General features: G+C 36.4%; 1 protein-coding gene across 12 annotated transcripts in view; it reads right to left on the bottom strand.

Moving 5' to 3' along the window:
• ARB2A (ARB2 cotranscriptional regulator A) overlaps positions 1-24,983 on the bottom strand; it is a gene marked incomplete at its 5' end in the record, with an annotated part of 224,307 nt that overhangs the window by 106,082 nt on the left and 93,242 nt on the right. For 2 of the 12 annotated variants that reach the window (XM_081321754.1, XM_081321756.1), the window contains one exon: positions 20,811-21,072. The exons of the other annotated variants lie outside the window; for them this stretch is intronic. In XM_081321754.1, the coding sequence (XP_081177880.1) occupies positions 20,811-21,072 (262 nt within the window). The remainder of the gene's footprint in view (positions 1-20,810; positions 21,073-24,983) is intronic. 12 annotated transcript variants of the gene reach the window in all.

Genomic DNA, 24,983 nt, shown 5'->3' on the forward strand with positions numbered 1-24,983 from the left:
TACCTTGCTCAATTGTAGCAACTGTGAGAGGGATCTTGGAGTCCTAGTGGACAATCACTTAAATATGACCCAGCAGTGTGCTGCAGCTGCCAAAAAAAGCCAACACAGTGCTAGGCTGCATTAACAGAGGGATAGAATCAAGATCACGTGAAGTATTAATACTTTCCAATGCCTTGGTAAGGCCACACTTGGAATAATGCATCCAGTTTTGGTCACCACGATGTAAAAAAGATGTTGAGACTCTAGAAAGAATACAGAGAAGAGCAACAAAGATTAGGGGACTGGAGGCTAAAACATAAGGAACGGTTGCTGGAATTGGATATGTCTAGTTTAATGAAGAAAAGGACGAGGGGTGACACAATAGCAGTGTCCCAATATCTCAGGATGAGGGGTGACATGAAAGCAGTGTTCCAATATCTTCCTGCCACAGGGAAGAAGGAGTCAAGCTATTCTCCAAAGCACCTGAAGGCAAGACAAGAAGCAATGGATGGAAACTAATCAAAGAGAGAAACAACCTAGAACTAAGGAGAAATTTCCTGACAGTTAGAACTATTAATCAGTAGGACCACCTGCCTCCAGAAGCGGTGAATGCTCCAACACTGGAAGTTTTTAAGAAGAGACTGGACAACCATTTGTCTGAAATGGTATAGGGTTTCGTGCCTGAGCAGGGGGTTGGACTAGATTACCTCCGAGTCCCTTCCAATAATAATAATAATAATTATTATTATTATTATTATTATTATTGTTGTTGTTGTTGTTGTTATTGTTATTGTTGTTGTTGTTTTTATATTATTATTATTATTATTATTATTATTATTATTATTATTATTATTATTATTATTATTATTATTTCTTTTTACAGTTTTCACACCGTTTATATTGAAACATTTGTATGAAACTGCAGAGAGAAAAAAAAATTCTTAGGATACAATATCTCCGTCTAGTCATAATGTCCCATGGACTGCAAAAATCACAGTGTTAGACTGAGCCTTATCAAAAATATCACTTGAAGCCAAGATCGCCAAACAAGGTGATCATACTTTGGCCATGTCATGTGAGCTGACTCACTCGAAAAGTCAATCATGCTGGGCGTGATCAGCAAAAAAAGGATAAGGAGCTGCCCTAGTACCCATAGGCTGGACACTATGACATGGAATGACCATGGCGGATCTGAAGGAGGCGGTGTGAGACAAAGTGGCATGGAGAATGCTGATTCTTTTGTCATATAAGTTTTGTCTCTCTGTATTCAAAAGTAAACTATTCCTTGTGCTAAGTGTACAATATTTTAAGGATGAAAAACTGGCAGCACTGCATTTTGGTAATGTTTTAAAAATTACCTGGTAGTAAAGAAGAAATGTAGATGGATTAACACATTGAAAAGTTTTTTTAAAATGAATTATAATAAATAAATAAAAATAATACATTAACCAAGAGTCTTATGTGGTTTTTATGTTCCTAAATTTCTACTGAACATGAGTAGACATGCCTTTTTATAATCATTATTGATGAATTTGGTAAATATACATTATTGCATGTTCATCTATATGATGCATATCAAAAGTATTGTCATGCATATGAATGAATTTAAGAAAATAGCATCGTCGTTATGGTCATTCTACATAGTTTAGGATGCTGATATTTGGCTTTAAAACTCAAGACATTTTAAATCTAGGAAAGTTTGAAATGGATATATTTGCATATACAGCTGAGGATTCAAAGTGCACTATTTGGGCACTGATATTTGGAATATTTATATTTAATACATTACCAGAAAAAATACTGGGCGATGGGAATTTCTGCAGAAAGTTTACTTCATAGACTATATAATAAACTATATAATTCTATTCCACTGCATCAACAAAATATATCACATATGAGACTTGTGGAGACTGTTTTCCTTTTTTATTTGGTCACAAAGAAATTTCAGTTTAAGAACTGAAATCTGCATCTTTGCCTGTAAAAATTTCACCTAGTAATAGCTAGAACTTTCATATATTAGCACTCACATTTGGTCATTCACAACCATACTTAACATACGTATTTCATACCTAACCATTGTATGTGTTCAGAAATAAATTCATTCTTTAAATTTTTGCAGTCAACATCCAACTACACTGAACATTTAACTAAGTTTTGTTTTACTCATGTAATTTACTATTATAATAATTGTTGTGTTACATGTATTGAAAATCTTAAGCTGTGGATTGTCCCTTAAATTTAGACATGTGATAAATGTATTAATTATCATTACTCTAGTCTGCTATCATTGTAATTAAACTATTGATTAAGCTGGTGTTTTTCATTCCTGTTTGACACAGAATCAGAGTAGAATAAACATAATAGAGGGTTATAGTGCCTGTTCAGATACAGCATATTACCACAATTGGGGAGAAAGCCTGGGAAGTTGGAAAAAGTATATGCTAGTACAAAGGCAATGCAGAACAAAAGGAACACAAGAATGTCCTAATAAGTACATGGTAGAGATGAGTAAAATCCAGGTTTAGATATATAAATAAAGGCAGCCACTTAAGAGATGAAGTAAGAGATGTTAAGTAAAGTGCTTAGAGTAGAAATAAATGGTTAGTAAATCTATTTATCTAATTGTAATTTTCAATAGAAAACCTCAAATGATTACATCATGAAAAGAATTGTCAGTAAAGTTCAGTAGATGATATCCATAGCAAAATGTATTCCAGGCTAAAAAAGAAAAAAATTCTTTAATACCAGTGTAGCTCAGGTATGAGATCATATGAAGGGAAGACGATAATGAAAAGAAATAAAAAGAGATTGCTGGGGTATGTTTGTTTTATAGTTAGATAAAAGCAAAATGGAGAAGCTCAAAGTCAATTCATATGACTAGGTAAAAAGAAAAAAAATCAAGAATTTAAAGAAAAAGAAAATTTTAATTAAATAATGAAAAGATATGATAAACCTCTACCTCTGAACTGTTTGACAACCCTGACCTGGCTCTCAGAATTCTGGATTAGATTTAGAGTATTCTTCTGTGCACTCCTATCAAAAAAGAAAAAAAAACCTCTCAGGCAAGCTTCTGTTTTGTTTTATTTACATTATTCGTTTGCTTTTTAATCTCTTCAGCTTCAAAGTAAAATTGCTAATCTCCATATCAACCATGTTTGAGTGTGGTGATTGTTATCTAAAGCAGGACACTTACATCTGGTCCTCAAGGTTATAGTGGCTGCAGTGCTCCTATAATCGTATGATCAAAATTTGGCAACTTGGTAGCCTGACCACATTTACAACCACCAAGTGCACTTCAACTCCCCTGCTTATCCCCTATTTCTGCTCTTTTGGTGACCCTGCACTCTACTGACCCACCCTCTGCTGTCCCAGCCACCCTGTGCTCTGCCAACTCCACTATATGGCACACTGCCACTTTTGCTGATGTGGCATGCCTAACCTAGTCCTTCATAAGGCAGTTGCTGGCCACATGCAGCCCTCATGAATGGTCAAGTCAGACATACCTTGTGAGCAGCAGGAGGAAGAAGACAATAAAGGTAAGCTGGGAGTTGCAAGGGGCAGAAGAATACAGGCAGTGGTGGTGCAGAGTGGCATAGGTGGCATGGGTGTTTCTTCTTGAAACAAAACTGAAGTTTGGGTCCATTACATGTAATAATCTAGTATAATCCTTTTTGCTCCTTATTATATGTATCCTGACTAGCATTTAAAAATGAATTGCTATTAGGCTTTATTAAACTAAATATAATGAATCATTCATAATATTAAAAGTATATTATATAATCTATTAGTTTTCTTAAACAGATCCTTTTTTAAATGATTAAAGTAACATTAAACACGTTATATATAATTATGTAAGAAAACAAAATAAAACATAACAAATATCTCCAAAATCAGTTATTTGAAATTACTCTAAGTTAGGGGCTGCTGATATTTCAAGTTTTTAAAATGTACTTTATTAAACAGTTACTGTTCTGTGGATAAATGTTAATGAAATTTACAACTACTCAGAAATGTATTTGCTTTTTAACTAGGCTACAATTCTTAGATTATTTTCCTTAATCATACTATAGGATTCTATGCAGTTGTTCAGGTAGTAAGGTCCAGATGGGATTTGTTGATGCAACAAAGGGAAAAACAAACATAAATATCCACAAAGAAGTTACACAATCATAATCATTGCCAGCTGTTAGGGTACATTATGGTTTGTAAACATATTTAAATCAGTAATACATGAATTCTGCATTTCTCTGAGAACAGGTAAGAGAGAAAATAATTGGGAGATAAATAAGCAAACACAAAGGAATGAATGTAGAAACACATACTTTATAATTCTTTATAAAAATTAATTTACTTCACTAATTTTCAGAGGTGTAATGTGCACATTATAAAGGATATCTATGTTTCATCAAATCATTTCCGACTCCTAATAATCACAGAGAATTTCTTCTTAAAGACTGCTTAGATAACATTATATTTTCCCTGATAATTCAGTAATACATTAATCCATGTGTTTAATATATTCCTATCCAAACTTATTTCCAAAATTACAGGTCATATTATTAAAATAGGAAGTTGAGATAGAATTGAATATTTTCTTCTACTAAATTTTTTGGTTTTCCCCCAAATGATGCTACAATGATCTTTTTTGCTACACAAAAATAACACATATATATACACAAGAAGTATTAGGCAGATTAAAACTAAGTTTTCTGAATTACTATTTATGAATTAATGAAACAGTTTCCTTCTTACACCTTAAGGTCACATGCAGCCCTTGGGAGATTATTTTACACTTGGAGAACCCACTGTTCAGAACACTTGGTCTTCAATCAAATCCTGCTTAAAGTTCTGTTGGCTTGAGTACTCACAAAATGCCTTCCCAAATTACTTAAATTTATGTGCTGATTAACATGACAGCAAGTTGATCACAAGCCAAATAGGTTTATTAACTATTTAACAAATTATATCCCACATTCCTGACAGTTCAAGGCACTTAACAGTAATTCTAAATTCAACATCATAATTATACTAAGAGAAGTAAATACCCATTCATAACAGCTAAAAAAAATCCAATACAATTTTTAACTGAGGAAAAAATAGTAACAAGACTTCTAACATGGGATGGCAACATTCTCATTTATAACACCAGTTCTGTGCAAGTTTAAGAAGCTATCTACTAATCTTTTGATTTTTTTAAAAATTGCTTAATTGATAAGAGGTAGCTTCTTTTGCCCTTATTTAAATTGCTGCTCTGAATTGAAAAAAATATGGATCCACATTTCATAAAACGGAGAAAGCAGAAATTATCTCCCTTTTCTTCAAGGAGTGATTAGTTTTCTTCAAGGAGTGATTAGTGATTAGAACGGCCTAAATCTAAAGTTATTCCTTATCCATAAGAAAAAAATAGTCACACAGAAATGAAATAATATAAAGTTGCTTATTGTTTAAAAGATCTCACTTGTGATACAATAATTTATAATGAATAAATGAACACAGATTAAAAATTGTTGTGGAGGACTGATTCTCTGGATCACAAAATGGAAACTTTAAACACGTTGGTGATTGATTCACATGAAAATAGAATTACCCGCTTTGAAACTTTAGTATAAATGTACCACAGATGTTCGTAGAGTGTACAGCAGATAACGAAGTGACCTACTTATTTCTGCTTCATAGAAATAATTTACTCTTTCTAAACATTACTCTCAGCGCTGAGCAAGATCAGTTCTCCTGGAGAAAACAAGTCAGTGCAGGACAGAAGTTGTAATTTGAAACTGTCTATGAGGTTTTCATTCCATTTATTTCAGAAACCAAGTCCTATTGGGATTATATTTTTAAGATCTACAAATGACATCATACAGTATTCTGCATTTATCTGGGAAGTAGTTTTTTTTAGATTAAATGTGAAAGAGGTAGTTATTTTTCCATTTTGGACTATAATGATTTCTTTGGATTAACAAAGAGTCTTCTATATGAGTACAGTTCAAATGTTCTGGATCATGTTTTAAAAAATATGTATTTTAAAAAAAAATAATTTCAATAAATACACTATTCTAATCCAGGTTAAATACAAAATAGAATCATTTCTTCATTTATCAAAACTCTTTTATAGGACTTATTAAAATAACCTTTTCTTTAATGACATTGAGCTATTGGCCTATCTTGTCAGGCAATCTGGGTATAAATGTCGTTGGAGTTAAACATAAATTGTTATATTTTATGCTGAATATATATTATGTCAGTGATAATAGGAATGTTCTATATAAATATGTATTGAAGTTGTACAATGGTCAAAAGCTACTAAGGTACTCATTTTATTGTATCAATCTCACATAGTTCCTACATGGCAAAAATAGGGACCTCATTTGGCGATTTAAATATTTTTGAGTAATGATCCCAATAAAAATCTTGGGATAAAATGAGTTTACTGAGAAAGTATTGTAAAAATTAATATCATTTTGAAATTGATATAAGTACTTAGATTCCTGTTAATACTTTTAAGATACTTCAGGATTAAGAAGTTATTAAAAAGGTTTCTGTAGAATAGAGTTGGAATACTCCAGATTAACAAATTAGTAGTTAAGAATCTCAAAGAATATTGAGCATGTTTCTTATCATAAAATAAGATTAATTCATAACAACAAAAATCCATGCTTATTTGATATCTCAGAGAATGCCGAAGAATGTTTGGCTGTCAAACTCATTATGTTGGAAGATAAAGCATAGCGTTTATAATGCTATGAACGTATCCCATTATCATCCTTCTTTGGTTTAATAGACAAGAGTTGAATGAAAAGTAATGTTTCCAACCTCATAACTCTAGTTTATATAGATTTTTAAATAAATGAATAGCATAATTATACATTTTTGCCAACAATGAAAAAACTTCTTAAAGTTGCCACAAAAAACTCCACACTGTTTAGTTAATCAGATTGAACACTGCTTTCCCTTTCTGTATTCGAGTCAAACAGATGCCAGAAAGAAAGTCCTTCAATTTTGAATAAAGGTGGATGTAGCATTGTACCAAGTATGTATGTTAAATGGGGTAAGATAGTGAGATCCAACTTCAGTTAATGTTAGTATGTGAGCAGCTTATCCAATATTGAAGAATGTCAATGTGACCCATACATTCCTGTGAAATGCCAAGCTTGACAGCTATTTCCCTTTGCCAACAGCCTTTCTCATGTAAAACTCATGAGTTACTGTACCGAGTCATCCATTTTGCTCGTTAGCTCCAATAAGTAGACCAGAGCAGGAAATCAACACCATAAGAAGGCTAGCTTTATTGAGATTTTCTAAAGTAACAGAATCTTACAATTCTGATTGGGCTATATTCCTTCCCTATTCACCTCCCAGTTAATCAGGAGGTATTTGCCTGAGCTGCTTCCAAATGTTATCTTGTTCTCCAGAGCTTAAAAATGTTTTAGCCCTTCCCTTTGCCTTGGTAACACTTCTTGCATATTTTTGTCAGTATGATCTCTGTTACTCTTTATTGCTTTTGATTACACAAATCAGCACTTCCCAGTTCACCATTTTTATGTTTTTTTGGTCCAGCAACACACAGTGCTGACATCAATACAATCATCACTATAAACCACTTCCATTTAGTGGTGAATTTCAGTTGGAGATTCCTTCAGCTGTCAAAACCCAATCATAGTGAATTGCTTATAGCACACTGATGAAAACTCACAGCAGGATTTCATTTCACAAACAACAGTACTTCTCACAGCAAGTTGCTGCCAACTAAATTGAAAAAAACAGTTATTAAAGAATAGATCATAGCAGTTAGTGGTTTGTGAATTATAACACCAGAAGCATTACCTTTCATTCAATCCTCCTAAATAAATTAGTATGATTTTGGAGGAATATTATTCATTCATGCAATTGATATGGATACCCACCTCAAGTTCATGACTGGGTAATGGGCAATAGTTTAAAAATAGCATAAAAAATAAAACCAGGAAATGGCAACATGCATATAAACCACAGTCAAGGTAAAAACAAGCTGATTGTTAGCCAAAACTTCTAACCTCCAGACCTAGTTACAAAACCATGCCTTTAATTCTTGTGAAAAGCCAACATGCCACAATCTGGGGAATGTTATTCTAAACAGCAGGCTCCAGAACAGAAAAGGCTCCCATCCCGGGTTCAACCAAAGGGTAATCCTTAATAGATGGATCCTCTTCTGCCAGACCAAATGGGAAGGGTAGACATAACTGTGGAGAGGCAGTCCCTCAAATAACTAGGTCCCCTATCACAGGGCTTTTCAACCAGTGGTACGGGTACCACCTGTGGTACATTGGCACCTGGCAGGTGGAATGCGACCATCCTAGAAAAGTGGTAGCGGGGGAGGGGAATGAGCTGAACAGGTGGCAGCACCGCACAAGCCTGAGCGAGAGATGGCTGGAGCTGCAGGGCTGTCAGGGCTCAGTGGAAGCACCAGGATCAGTGCTGCTTTCCAATTGATCGGTGCTTCTTCGGGGCTGTCAGTGCTCAGTGGAAGCGCCAGGATCCAGCTAGAGCTCAGCACTGATCCTGGAGCTTCTGAGTCCAGAAGAAGCACCGCTCAGCTGGAATGTTGCAGCATCCCCAGGGTCTTGTGATTTACATTCAGATGCTTGGCAACTGATTCATATTTATGATGGTCACAGTGTCCCAGGGTCATGTGAAGTAACCAAAACCTGCTGCAACCACCTAGCAGAGGGGGGGGAAATAAAAACCAAACACCCGCCCACCCCATCCCGGCTGCCAATCCTCAACAGAAATGCTCACAACAATGAAAACCTCGGACAGGAGGAAGAGGGTGTCTTGCTCGGCTGTGTCTTGGGGGGCACTTTTTCCAGTGCCATTGTAACTTCGAACAGTCACTAAGCGAACTGTTGTAAGTCGAGGATTATCTGTACTTCATCACTTTTTTCCTTTTTTTTTTTTTGGTCATCAAGTTTTTGACACCTTGCTAGGCGACTGGTAGTACTCGGATGTTGCCATATCCTAAAAGTGGTACAATGGGTGAAAAGGTTGAAAAGCCCTGCCCTATCATGAAGGGCTTTATAAATTACAAAAAGCACAGTGAGCTGAATCTAGAAGCATACTGATAATAAGTACAGCTTGCAAAGCAGAGATGTAACATGCTGATTGAGGAGCACACATGACTGCTTATGTGCTGCGTTCTGTCCTGACTGTAGCTGACAGATGCACTTCAAAGACAGCCCCACGTAAATTGTAGTATTTCATTCAGATTCAAAAATGTCAACATTACATATTAAAAAATATAAATGAAAAATTCTAGATCCAATTAGCATGGGGTTTGACAAAAATGGTTATTCTTCCACAGCAGAAAGGTAGTACTACACTGAATTTACAGTCTTGGACTGTAATATATTTTATCTCTACTTTTGAATGTTTTCTATTAAGCATAATGGAAAGAATGATCAATATTACTTCCACTAAATGTATTGGGATGTCAACTTCTAGAAATCCCATACAGCTTGGTCAATAGGTACACTGGTTGATAACGTTTGCCACAACCTATCTGGGGAGCAGAAAATTGGAGAATGTTATCTTATTATTTTTGCTTCTGTTTATTATATACTACTAAAAATGGAACTGGATCCAGAATTCCAACAGTGGTATGGCTTTATTTTGTGAATTTCTATAAGAAAAAAAGAGCCTATTGTTACATATGCAACTTTTCCTTTCTTATAAGAATAAATGGAATTGCAGTACAAAGTCCTTAAAAATCAGTCATACAATTTTTTGCTAATAATTTAATTAAAGGCTTATACATTTGGATTTTATATAGCTCCATAATTTACAGTTATGTCATTATTACTTGCAAACATAACACAGTAAATAGAAAAGAGTAGCAAAAGAACCATAATATCATGAATGAAATCCAGTAAATCTTTAAGATGACATGACATTTTGTAAATTATAAACTTGTTATTTATGAGGAGGAAACTAGATTGCATACTATGCCAATATTAAGGTAAGTCTCGTAACAATATATAGAAAAATAAAAGAGTTCATAGATTAAAAAATGTGCCTACTCTAAGATTATCATGATTACAATGTCATACTGTGACCTTGTTGGTGTCTGGCTAATCTAACTTTTTTTAGTGCATTGTTTCAAATCAATAACTAATTAACAAAGTACAAAAGAAGTTGTACTGTTTCTGAGATTTCTTGTTAAAAATGGCTTTTCACTGCACATGGCAGAAAGGTCGCTTTTATGACATCTTCAAAAGTCTTTCAACATCCTGCTACTGTCAGATTAAATTACTTTAAGCAAATAATTGTCATAAGTTAAAACAGAAACACATTTGTTACAGCCAGTTGTCATAATGACATGGTGAGTAGTTGTTTTGATATGAATTTCTTCTACTGACCCCCTATCATATCTTAATTTTTTTGGTTGACCTAACTGGAAGATTGGGAGCAAATCCTCTAATTCAGGCAACCATACTTGGAGGGGAAGCCATTACTGGAACTGGATTATTACATTAAAGAACAACTGGAAAGGAATTCCAGAGATACTATAACAAAATGGTACAAGAATAAGTAAGAAATTTATTTACTACAGTATATATACTGTAAAAGTGAAAGTGATAAAAAAACACGCATTCAACCATTGTGATACATTACCTGATCCACAAAGTTGTATCACAGCTCTATCATTTATCTCCGATTTAAACATTTATACATTACAAGGTCAAACAACACACTGTCCTGATTTTTAGAACAATAACTACAGAAAAGGATCAGAATCAGCACACAAAGGATGAGTGATTAATCTTCTCTCTACTTAAAATTAAATGCTACATATTCTCCCTAACTTTAAATGAAAATCTCAAAAATGTTGCTGTAGTAAGAAAATGCTATTTACAGCAACATCTCTCCCATGCTGTGGGGAATTTTTGATAAAACAATGTATATTTATTCATCAGTGTATTTATTCATTAAACGTGGATACTGCATACTCCTGTCAAAGCCAGCCTACAGCAGCTAACATAAATGAGAAAGGTTACATGGTTCTACCACCTAGTAACCCCATCTCTGTTTTAGAGAATATTTATTAAAGCTGCCAAAATTATATTGGTAAACAACCTAAAACTAGTAGATCATTTACACACTCCGTTTAATGATAGCTTTACACATTTCAGCTTTTTGCACTTTCCAGAGAGAAGAGCTTTCACCACAGAATTTAGAAGAAACCGTTTTAGAGGGGGGGGAAAGAAACTCTTAGAATTGATAGCCATCCAGAGTCCTTTGCAAATAGGCAAACATATAAATGTAATAAATAAATAAGAGGAAAAGAAAGCACTAAGAAAGTATTAAAGGGGGGATGGATTCTGTGAGGCTTTGAATGGGTTCTGCAGGACTAAGGGAGAAAAAAAAACCTTCCGCATTAGGGAAAAACCTTCTCTGGCCTAAACCACACTCTTCTCTCTCTGCTGCTCTTCCCCTCACCAGTGTCCACACAGGAAGTGACTAGCTGCTTTTCCCTTGCTATGTGCATGCACAAAACCCAATTCCTTGCCTGCCACAAATTCTAACAATTTTAACTCCACAAGAGCAATTGTGCTGAGCTCGTCCTTTCCTCTTCACCTACCATACTGCAGACAGGACGCATGTATACATATGTATGTATCCCCCAAGAAGTCTGCTTAATAATCAAGGGGATCTTCTGTGCACACCTTATTACTGGCAGATTGATTGAATGAGTGAATAAACTTCTATGCCACCTGACTCTCAAAGATTCAGGGTGACTCAACAATTAAAACGAGAGAAATATAAATAAATAAAGGGTAAGGCTAAACTCCATCCAGCTGTATGGGATTTAATAAAAACATGTAGGACTGCACTGTTCAGCTACACTGCAAATTTGCACTTCAGAGTAGGATTTTCTCTGGAGTAAACATACATGAAAATTACATTTGTCTGGGCAGGGAGGAAGGCAGCAGAAGATGGATTCTTAAGAGGCTTCAGCCAGGCATTCACAATGGAAAACAATCCAATTTAATTTCACTATGTTAATCCATTATTTGTGTCTATATGATTATATTGCATGTCTTGTTTATACAATCCAGGACATCCACATTCCCCAATAAGGGATTAATTCTAATTGACATCCCAAATTGTAATATTCCTGCACAATTTTTCAGTTCCACAATATTAAACTGTCATACCCATCTGAAATATACACCTTTCAGTATAGGCATATTATTTTTATTTTGTCTTTTGATTAGGCCTAATAAATGTTTATGTAATGTGAACATTCCAGATATAGGACCATGGCAGCTTGCGTGGTTAGAGCACTGGATTGACATAGCAAGTCGGCGTTCGAGACCTGAGTGCTGCCGTGGGATGAAGTGAGCTCCCATCAGTCATGCCAGCTCCTGTTAGGGACATGAAGGGAGCCCCCAACTGGGCACCTCCTGGGCAACAGTAATGTCCTTTCAACTCGGAAGCGCCTCAGTGCTTCTGACATAAGTGCAATGCAATTTCAGATATAGCTCTTTGGCTACAAATATGTAAAGTTGCAGACCGCATAGACCCAAGTGAAAACAGAAAATGTGAAATAAATACCAACACTTTAATTGGGGGATCCATTTTCACACATTTTCGTGAAATTCAAATAGGCTTAGTATATTCATTTGCGTATACAAATTACAAGTTTTTGTAATGTTTTGTTGTTTTATTACCAATTTTTTATCACTAGTACTTTGTCTCTTGATTGGGGGTTCCAGTATTTTTTTTTAAGTAACAGGTTCTGCAATCGGTAAAAAATTGAAAACCCTTAATTATATACTAATCTCAGAGGAAAACATGCAGAACTGTATCAGCCTTTATGCTTGCAAATTTTCTGATGAGCTGATCTACTAATACATATAATTTTAAGGCATTAAATAACGTCAGAAGTTGTCTTCTTCTAAATATCTATTCCCCTTGCAATCACAGATTGAATTGTGCATTGTACAACTGTCAGATTCAATAGTATATCACAAACTCTTGACTCTTCATGGCTTCGCTTGATTCTTCAGCAAAACTTGTCATGGCTCAACTACTTTACAAAAATGAAGCCACAACAGCTGATTGCTGACTCATAGTATTGAGAAAATGTAACAGACTTTTATAGGCTTAGTTTAAACCCCCAACTTTCTAAATTAATAGATATTTGGCATAATACCTTCTGATACTGAAGCTGAATACAGGAGTTGTATATTTACAAAATGGCTATCCCTGGCCTGGAGTGATTCCTGCTTTAGGTTTCATGCAAAAGATGAAATTAATTTAATTGAATTTTTGATGTGTATAGAATAAAGACTTATTGGTACCACTGTGCATAAAACAAAAATTTAATGAAAGGAGAAGTCCTATACATATCTACATAAGAGCTAATCCCACTGAATTCTACTTAAATTAATTTTAGGAAAAGATATCTATAATAATTATACTAGCTTTTGATTTGTTCCATAACCAGAGGGACTGGGTTTAGCAGACAGTATCACAATACAAAACCACAATATATGTAGAATATTTTTTGAAACCAGAGGATCCAAAATCTGCTTGCTCATTCCAGGGGATGATTTTGTATTAAACAGCCTCTTTGATCCTGAGAAATCTGGTTAAAACATAGCTTGTTTTAAATTTTTGGCAAAAGATTTCAGTGATAACACCATTAAAATGTAGTCACAGTGGGATTAGTCACCCACCAATCAGATTAAGTAGGCTTTGAGAGAAAATTATATAGTCCATAACAGTGGCTCTTTAGCCCACCCATAATGAATGACACATTAAAGTAATTAATTACTATGAAGGACAAAAATATCCAACTGACTCACCGACTGGACTAAACACAAGCCAGCACAGTCACATATAATGCATTTGGCAGGGATGTAATGAGTTTGGCAGGCTAGATCAGATGGATTGTGAAAGAAGGTTCCAAATAAGGCAGAATCATTCACTTCCATTCTAGCATTAAATTTCTTGCACACAATATATGCTCAGACTCTGAGAATATAATTTCAAAATAAATAATATATTTTTTCCATAGTGAGATTAATTTATTTTGTAGGAGCTTGTAGTTTCTCTGGAAGAAAGTACACACTGATAAGCAATAGTCCATAACTATTTATCATCTGCAACTATTTCCATCACAACTTTGGAAAAGTTCAACCACATCAATTTGTATCCTGTAGCAATAAACAACAGAAACATTATTTGGTAGCATAGTCCTTAATATTAGCTGAAACATTTAGACATATGAAGCAAAGCCATTAAATTCCATACCTATGGTTCACCAAGTTTCCTTAAATAGGTGACTACCAAATCTGGATATGATTTTTTTAAAGTTCCACCCTACCACATGGATGTACTACACTGAGTTGTACAATGTTAGTCTGAGAGATCAATCACAGATGCTATCCCTTGAGGAACGTGGTGGCTCAGTGGGTTAGGACGCTGAGCTTGTCGTTCAGAAGGTCGGCAGTTTAGCGGGTCGAATCCTGAGTGCCGCGTAACAGAGTGAGCACCTGTTACTTGTCCCAGCTTCTGCCAACCTAGCAGTTTGAAAGCACGTAGAAATGCAAGTAGAAAAATAGGGACCACTACGGTGGGAAGGTAATAGCGTTCCGTGCGCCTTTGGCGTCTAGTCATGCAGGCCACATGACCACGGAGACATCCTCAGACAAGCGCTGGCTCTTCGGCTTTGAAACGGAGATGAGCACCGGCCTCTAGAGTTGGAAACGACTAGCACGCATGTGCGGGGGAACCTTTACCTTTATACCCCTTGAGGAACGAAGGAGATCTACCTTAATATTGGGCAGGTTAATTTATTTTATCCCCTTGTTTCCTACTTCCCTATCAGTAGGTTTGCTTGGAAAAAGATCATCAATTTGTATTGCTTTGCTGGCTTTGCAGAAATCAAAGTAATGGGATTATTTGGTGAAGCCTTTTCCCCATCCTCAATAATGCCAATGTATGCAAGTGCAGCATGTTTCTTGACATTCACCAGATTGACACCTATTTCTCAGATAGAGTATTAAGATCTTTGGTTTCAAGCAAAAACAAGCAGATTCCTTCAAACCTTTCCCTTTCTGCTAGCTAGGGTAAATTTTTTTCTGCTAAAACGAAAAATTGCTGGATTGGAGGCTGAAACAAGACAGAATTGCTATCTTAAATCAATCTCAAATTTAGAATAGAACTTGCAGAAAGCAGGGATATCCAGATTACAAAACTGACAAAATGGTAAATTACATTCTGCAGCTGTTGTTCAAGAACTGGTCAGTTTTTCTTATATGAGTAGAATTCTCAAACTTGATACGGGTAATCCTAAACTTACCATTAGTTACTTAGTGAATGTTCAAAATTAGGACAGAACCACCATGGATACTTACAACCCAGTTCCAAAGTTCTGATGGCCACCCCACCCTCCATAGTCAAATAATATGTTCAGTGCTTAATAACCAGCCCATATTTATGACTGTTTGCAATGTCCAGCAGTCATGTGACTGTGTTTTGCAACATTTTTACTGAAAACTAGCATTTACTTCTGTTTTTTGGGGGGGGAAATGGCCCATAGTGAACAAGGCGTTTGCTTTACAACTGCAGCATTCATTTGATGACCACTGCAAAAAAGAGATTGTAAATTCAGGTTGGTCATGTAGGTGACCCACTTTAAGGTTATCATGACTTATGACTATAATAGGAAGACTTCATTATGGCCATAAATTGAAGACTACCTGTATGCATATTTTGCACCATACATGGCAAAGGCAGAACCATAGAATTTGCTGTGTTGTGAGCATAGGTATTTCTCAATGTCTAAATGTAGTCCTAACGAAGTATATAATCCAGGATCTTTTAAAATATACCAGATTTTCATAGGTTCTCCAGGTAGAACCTTTATAGGTTTTACAACAATTTCATAGTTCTCTGGATTTATTTTTATGTCCATCCAGAACTCTGCCAAGATGATCCATGAAAATCTGCCTTTTCTTGAAACTGAACCAATATCAAGAAGGTATTATCTTTAATGTCATTGTGGCATAAACAGCAATAGAATGATGTTAGGGGTGTCAACTGAATCTAAGAATATCTTGCTGTTTGGTGATGAAGAACTATTATTGATGAAGGTCAAATCCAGAATGTAGCCTTGTTTCCATTGATTTTTGTTAAAAGAATGTGATGTGAAAGAGATGAAAAAGTAACTGTGATCAATATTTATACTTATGACCTTCACAGGTCTGAAAAGTAAAGCAAAGCTGAAGTAAGATCATAACCACTGCAGTGCTTTCACTTAGCAACCACTTTGCTTAACAAGTTGCCAATCAAAAAACAGAACAAAACCAAAAACCCACCAAAACCAAAAACACCAAAATTCATGATTATCAGGATTGTCATGTAGTCTTTCCTGCTTGGGTGCCACGAAACCCTTCATAGATATCTGTTTTGCTGCTGGTAAACTGTTTCTATATAACTTCAAAACTTACTGCATGTTTCTCAAATTCCAGGTAATCTAGTAAAATTTGTCATGAAAATATTCTGGAATACATCTCAAACCATGACAAATAAAGTACTTACCACTAAGGAACAATTGGTTGAAAATCAAATTAGTGAGTGGCTGGCATTTGTTAATTTGATAAAATAGCCAGGTTATAAATAAATTCAAGCCTCACCCCCAAAGAAGATAAAAACTGAGGAAAAAGTAAAAAAAAAGTAAAAGCAAGATATAAGCAATTTTGTGACTGAAGAACAGATGTGGAAATTGTTTATGTATGTGTCTAGTAGTTTAATGAAAAAAAGGACTAGGAGTGACATGATAGCAGTCTTCCAATATCTAAGGGGCTGCCATAGGGAAGAAGGAGTCAAGCTATTCTCCAAAGCATCTGAAGGCAGGACAAGAAGCAATGAATGGAAACTAATCAAGGAAAGATCCAACTTAGAACTGAGGAGGAATTTCCTGACAGAACAATTAATCAGTGGAACGACTTATATCCAGAAGCTGTGGGTACTCCAACACTGGAGGTTTTCAAGAAGAGATTGGACAACCATTTGTCTGAAATGGTATACAGTTTCTGCCTAAGCAGGAAGTTAAAACTAAAAGATGTCCCTTCCAACTCTAATCTGAAAAACAAAGATCAAGCAGAGATGGACAATTCTCTATATTTATTAACCTCAAGAGTTGGTAGCACAAAGAGATGATAGAGACTCCCTTAGAAAGACCACTGGAAATAAAAAAAATGTGATACATGTAGATATATATCAACTTAACAGTTGTCATTTAATACAAGACTTCTTAAAACTGGGGAAGTTTTATATCTTTTATTTAATTGGTACAGTGGTTTGTTAAACTTCAATATAAAATGCTGCTAAGTAGGGGACATTTTTGCCATTCTAAATTAAATTAGTAATGATATATTGTAGCTCAAACATGCTCCTCCAATGAAGCAAATTCTACATTTCCTATTATTAAATTATCACTATTCCAATGGTTGGATAGCAAATCACTACACACAAATTCTAAATATAGCCCACACTTTTTGATTAGTTTATTTGCAATATTTAATGAAAAATAATATTAACTCATAATATTAAAACGCAAAATATTAAAAATATTTAGAACATGGAAAATATATTTTACTACTATTCTGAATGTGTTTAAGCTAGAATCTTAATTGAGTTATGGTGTAATTTTATTCCACCAGTGCCATCTATTGGGGAAGTGTAATGGAATTATATATTTTAACAGTTCTGAAATGAATTTCAGTAAAACTAAACAGGGAAATTCTGTTGTAGGCACAAATGCATATTACAGTCAAAAAACAGTGCACATTTTCAAAAGACCCTAGGCCATTCATCAAAGTATTTAAAACCCAAAGACATACAGATAAAATGTACAGAAAACATTAAATAAATGTGTAGGTAATGGAATTATTTATTAACATGAAACTTATTTATTATAAATAAGCTTATTTATTCAGAATTTCAGTTGGTAAATATCAGAATTTTTATTTGTCATTCTTTAAGAACCTGGTGTGCTGAGCTGCAACTTACAGTGTTCCAAGGAAATAGGGATTTTGCAAATAATTTTAGGTTGAGGATTGCAGGAATTGTATTTCAGTACATTTAGATGTCATCAGCTGGGAGGCAGTTATTTTGCAATAGCCAATGGATCAGTATCCATTGATAGATATCTGCCTCCAAAGAGCTAAATTTAACTGCTGTAACTTGTGTTCTTTCAGTAACCCTGGGGGAAATATAACGCGATGAATCTCAACTAGATTGTTTTAAATGAAAACAAAATTCATTATCACATATGTAAAAAAGCTATACGAAGAGGGTCAACTAAAGTAATGCAGTGACTATGAACAACAATTTAAGTGGTCAATTTAAATGAAAACAGGAAAAAGAGGATTAAAAGTTTTCCTAAGAGATTTCATGGTTTGATGGAGTATTATTCTTCGTACACTTAAAAAGCAATGCAATTTAAAGAGCTGAGAAAAAGCCTCCAAGCAAATATAAAGATGTAAATATCTGCAAGTTAGCCAAAAATGAAGCCACAGACTTCTTAGCTTGACAGAAAACAGGGAAATAGGAAACTCTGAGTGGCAGGTTTCTATTTATTTCCAATATGATAAGCCATCTTTGGTTTAAGTGCTCTCACAGGATTAAAATCCATATTGTCTTCTTAAAGTAATTACAAAAAGTGAGAGATGCCAGGGTAGTAGAGCGAGAGGGGACATGATAACAGTGTCCCAATATCTCAGGGGCTGCCACAAAGAAGAGGGAGTCAAGCTATTCTCCAAAGTGCCCAAAGGCAGGACAAGAAGCAACGGATGGAAACTAATCAAGGAGAGAAGCAACCTAGAACTAAGGAGAAACTTCCTGACAGTTAGAACAATTAACCAGTGGAACAACCTACCTCCAGAAGCGGTGAATGCTCCAACACTGGAAGTTTTTAAGAAGAGACTAGACAGCCATTTGTCCGAAATGTTATAGGGTTTCCTTCCTGAACAGGGGGTTGGACTAGATGACCTCCGAGGTCCCTTCCAACTTTATTATTATAAAACCTTTATTCATAAAACACGAACTTCAGTCAACTGAACACTCAAACTGACTGGCACTAGTAGTTGACACGGGCTGCTGCCAGCATCCTAGGTATCAACCAGGTATCTCCTTAAAATGTAAGATGTTCCGAGTAGCGCAGTTTTTTGTAGCTTTGCTGGAGTTATTGCAAGAAGTTGCAATTACTTGATGTGTTTTGTAAAGTTTTTGGAAAGTGCCCAAAGTGCCCAAAGGCAGGACAAGAAGCAACGGATGGAAACTAATCAAGGAGAGAAGCAACCTAGAACTAAGAAGAAACTTCCTGACAGTTAGAACAATTAACCAGTGGAACAACCTACCTCCAGAAGCGGTGAATGCTCCAACACTGGAAGTTTTTAAGAAGAGACTGGACAACCATTTGTCTGAAATGGTATAGGGTTTCCTGCCTGAGCAGGGGGTTGGACTAGATGACCTCTAAGCTCCCTTCCAACTTTTACTATTACTATTACTATTACTACTACTACTACTACTAATACTACTACTACTACTATTACTTTGGGCCAGGTACTCTCAGATTATTTTTGAGGAGAAAAATTGATAGAGGAAGTGCAATTTTGACAGTAGAGGAAATATGGACAGAAATCTAACAAATGAAGAAAGTATACAAATAAACAAATATTTTATATATCATCAGGTATTCAAGGCAGCTACAGTAAAATAAGAGGGTGTGATGGCTCAGTGGTTAAAGATGCTGAGCTTTTCATCTGGAAAGCTGACAGCCTGAGTATGAAACCTGAGCGCCGCGCAACGGGGTGATCTCCTCTTACTTGTCACAGCTCTTCCCCACCTAGCAGTTCGAAAGCATGCAAATGGGAAGGTAACAGCATTCATATGCCTTGGCATATAGTCATGCTGGCCACATGACCATGGAAATGTCTGGCTCCCTTGGCTAAGAAACAGAGATGAACACCAACCACCTAGAGTCAGAAATGACTGGAAAGTGGAAACCTTTACCTTTTTACAGTAAAATAATTGAATTTACCCATCCCTTCTGGTCTGGAGGGGTATGCTTTAGATTCAGTCAGCTAAGAAATGTCGGCTGGCAGGACCCAAGAAGAGAGCCTTTTCTGTTGTGGCACCAGACCTATGTACCGTATTTTCCGGCGTATAAGACGACCCGGCGTATAAGACAACCCCTGACTTTTGAGAAGATTTTCAAGATTTTTCGTCTTATACGCCAGAAAACTTACATGCCAGTTGCCAAGTGTCCGACACAAGCCCGATTCAGATTCAGCCCCGTCTGATGCAAATGGTGCAAAGCCACGCGCTCTTCCAGGCCAGACTCTGCAAACAGCACGCCAGAAGCCGCAACCACCGCGGGAACTCTGAGTCCCCGCCTTTTGGCAGCCTGCACGGCCAAGCGCGATTCGGCTTTGAGATAGCATTTGCAGACGGAGTAGCCGCCGCGTCTGGAGCCAAGCCCCGCCCAGGAGACGGTTGGCCAGGCAGGCCCGGAAGACGCGCTAGAGAGCCGGGCTTGGGGCGGCCATGCCGAGGCCGGCTGGCAAGGGCCGCTGCATGGTCTGCGGGCAAGAGGGGCGCCAAGTACCGCTGTTCCGCACTCCGTGACCAGGCAAGCGATTCTTCTGGTCAGCGTGGGTCAGGCGGTGCCTCGGCAGGAGCAAAGGTGCTCCCTTCCTACTGTCTGTCGCGGCCTACGGGCCTCACCCATCTCCCCATGGAGCCACCCCCGCCATCCCTGCACGCCACAGACGCAGGCCCACCTCGACTCGTCGTGAGCCTGCCTTCCGCACGTCGGCTGCTTCTTCCAACCGTCCGACGCCACCATGAAGATCTCCCGGCAGCTGGCCAGCGCGCGCACGCGCAGGACAACTCTGCCGGTTCTCGCCCAGTGCCAGCGGGCTCCGTGGCGTCCTTGACCGCGACCGGACCCATCTGGGCTGCAGTGCCTAGACGCGGTGTGGGCTGGGAAGTTTGGCGGCGACATGCTGGCTGGGAGGCGGCTTCGGAGCGCGTTGCCGGGGACTGCAGATCAGAGATGTGAATAGTATTTTCCGGCGTATAAGACGACCCGGCGTATAAGATGACCCCCAACTTTTGAGACGATTTTCATGGGTTAAAAAGTTGTCTTATACGCCGGAAAATACGGTAATATCATCCCCACCAGAGATTAGATTGACCCTATCCCTATTGGTGTTTACTAAGACTGAAGATGTGGCTTTATGTTTGAATGTGGGACCCCAGATATAGGACCATGCCCATTTTTTGGTTATCCTGTCTACTTGTTCGCTTTTCAAACTTTTGGCTGCTATTGGTTATTCTTTTTATATTTGTTTATATTTTTTAATACTCTTAGCTACCCAGAGACATTCATGTGAGATGGGCGGTCATGTAAATCAGGTAGGTAGGTAGGTAGGTAAGTAGGTACGAACAGATTTCATAATATCTATGATCCCTTACACCATTAGCAACCTTACTGTGGAAAAATAGAGCCTTATATACTTTCTTAAAAATTCAGAAAGTTAGGGAGAACTCGTGGTCTGTTGGGTGATTTTTTAGAGACATTTCTTCACCAGGTTCCTTGATGCCTTCAACAATGTCAGAGATTCTAATGTACTGCCTTCACTGGAAAATGTCTTAAAAATTTGGGGAGATATTCAAAAAAGTATCTGCCTTGAGATGGCCCATATTGAGCGATATATAACACAGGTAAAAATCAGGAGCTGACCACAGGAAATGTTTTATGAGATTCAGTATTGTGTCATAAAATGTTTTATAAAATTTGTCAAATTTAAATTCCACAGAAATCATGAATTCTGGATTTTAGATGCATTCTGTAAGTTAGCCCACTTGAGGTAGCTTGATTCAAAAATTTAAAAATTTTACCCAGTTAAAAATTATATTTAAAATAGGTGAGTTTTAGTAGTATGTAGACAACTAGCAGTTTATGACTTAATATAATACTGCTTTTGGTCCACCTTCTGAGTTGTCTTCAAAGGCAACCCCATATAGACTTTGCTACAATAGTCTATTTGTGAGTTGGAAAGGACATGAATTATTCCTGGTCCCCAAAGTCTTGTAATTGACAGCAGTCAAAGCTGAACAAAGGCCCGGTTGGCCATAGCCTCCACCTTCATTTGTCAATAAATAAACAATATATATCAGGCTAATTAAATGAAATAGTCACATTGAGATATTGTGTGAATGTGATATACAAAGGTACCTCTCTACAGATATGGAACAAAATATTATGTTGCTGCGCTAAGCAAAATCTAACTTTACCCAACAATATAAGAAGTATTATGGACTTCTGAGATGCAACCTTTTCATGTTACAGGTTTTTGTTATCATTCTACCTACTGTCACCTTCAGTTTACAAACTGATTTCTCTTGACTTCTCACACCCAATTCTTTTACACCAGACATGTCAAACTCGCGATGTCACGTGACGTCTCACAACGTATAGGGACAGTTTTGCCATTGCCGGCAATGGGGTGGGGGCACAGCTTTGATACCCCTGTTTGATACCCCTGTTTTACACTAATCAGTATTTCATTTATCAATATATAAAGATAAAGGACATTTATTTTGTTCACTTTAAAACTACTATTTAATTCCTGATCAAGCATATAACCAGCAAGTAGGAAATAAAAGTGAATAACTGCCAAGCTTCAGTTGTTGGCAAATTCTCAGCAGAATTTTCTGGATGCTTGGTATGGCATGGGTTGGCTAGGCTCTAGGCTTATATTCAGCTTATAGGTCTCCAACACACAACAGTGTGGCTAGATGCAAATCTTTACTACATCTAGAAATAAGCTGCTTATACAGTAGATATATATTTTTATAATGAAGTTGCAATTCTTCCTAATACCCACTACAGTTTAATTTTGGCACTTCTTTATTTCACCTTTCTCAGGTTTTTTTCTTCCTGAAGTTATTACCTGTCTGTCTTGCAAAATTCCGTCTCTCAAATTAATCCCTATAATAAATTTTTATCAGTTTCCTTAATTTAATTTAATTTTTGTTTCTCTTCTAGTTTATATTCAGTACATGTTTAAAGCTCATTTTTAAGCAGTCTTCCAAGAATGCAGCTCATTTAATGCTTTGAAGAAGTTTTTTGTGTGTGCTAACATGCTTTCAGAACTGTTTTCTCTGAATATGTCGCACAATCCTATTCTCTATAAATGTGTTTGTTTTAATGTCACATTTAAGATGTATCTACAACAATTTTGAAAAGAATGCTATTGTTCTAGGAATTAGCTTTGGTTTGTCAAGAGCACATTATGCCAAACTAGTTTATTTTTTTCCATTAGAAAATTGACTCATTTGGTAGACTAAGGGAATGCTATGGATGTAATAAGTCTTGATTTCATTAAAGAATTTGGCAAGGCTACTCACAATACTCTTGTGGAAAAAATGCATATTTGTGGGTGGTACTGTCATCCAGGAAATTTGCTACTGCTTGAACAACCATACCAAGCATGTTCTTAAGTACTCCTGCATTGTCCTGCATTGTCCTGGAGGGAAGGATCAAGCTACCATCCTTGGCCAAGGATTATTCAATGTTTTTATACAAACTGGAGGGGAAAGGCATCAAATCCGCAGAAGACATTAAACTACAGAAATTGGCTAACAACCCAGACAATATATACATAGTTCAAAAGGCTTGTAAGTTGGATCATTAGCAATCACAGGTCAAATGTATTGGTGCAAAGATGTTGAGAACTGGCTTGATGGTAGTGCACATCAGAAAAATACTAGTGGACTAAGCTGAAGATATAGGGTATAAGGCAGCAACTAGAATGTCTATAACATCTTCAGCTGCCTAAATGCTAACATGAATCTAAATCATGGAAAATAATTACTCTGTGCTGGTTAGGACTTATGATCATATGATGGATTTTGGATTTATAATAATGTGGTAGATCCCAGGTACAACACTTTAGTAGGGAAGTAGGGAACAATGTTCAGAGGATTAATACCAGAATAAGGTATTTAAAACCAAGCTTAGAAGGAATGATTAATGGATCTGGACAGCTTGCAAAAGAGCTGGTTAAAAACAGATATGAGAGCAATCTAAAGATAATGAAAAGGGTTCAAGGGATAGCTCTATACTGTGTAAAAATGCAACAGGACAAGGATCAAATGGTTTGAAATAATAGGAAGAATTTCCTGAGAGTAAGAGCTAATAAGCAGTGGAACAGTTCCTAGAACAGTGGTGGATTTTTACTTGTTGGAGATAGCTATAAACAAGCTAGATGGCTATCTATTGGGAATGATTTAATGGATTCTTCACTGAGCATGAGATTAAACTAAACAACTTTAAGTTCTCTTCCAAGTCTTATATCAGGCATATCCAACCTTTTGGCTTGCCTGGGTCACATGGAGTGAAGAACTGTCTTGGGCCGCATATAAAATATAAAATATAGATAATGTATATAAACGTGCATAATAATATTAAAAGTTTACAATCTTGTGGGGCCATATTACTAGCTGTCCATATGCCTTTCTAATGTTCTGTGAAAGTTTGTGCCTAAAATTATTTTACATTTATAAATGCCTGAACAATGCAGTCTTTTTAAATAATTCCTGTAATAGAACTCAAAATAAAAATTAAATAGCATCATTTTAATAATTTGATGAATTTTTTCCCATACAATCTAATGTACTATCAGTGGACACTGCAGTTTCTAAAGAACCTCCAAGGCAGATTTTGAGGGCACAAGAAATATAGTAGGAGGAAGAAGAAAATTCATGCTATGTAGTATTTTGAGAATAAAAAGTTATATTAAAACACAATGGTTAGAGTACAAAGAAACATGTGGCTGATCCTTGAGCTATAGGTTTTTATGCTGGTTGACCTTTTTTATAGTATTTTTGAGAGGGGGGGGTTAGAAATCTTCTATTTGCCTCAGAAGTAATCTCTTCAAAAAAGA

Source organism: Vipera berus (assembly GCF_964194415.1).
Source record: "Vipera berus genome assembly, chromosome: 2".
NCBI lineage: Eukaryota > Metazoa > Chordata > Lepidosauria > Squamata > Viperidae > Vipera > Vipera berus.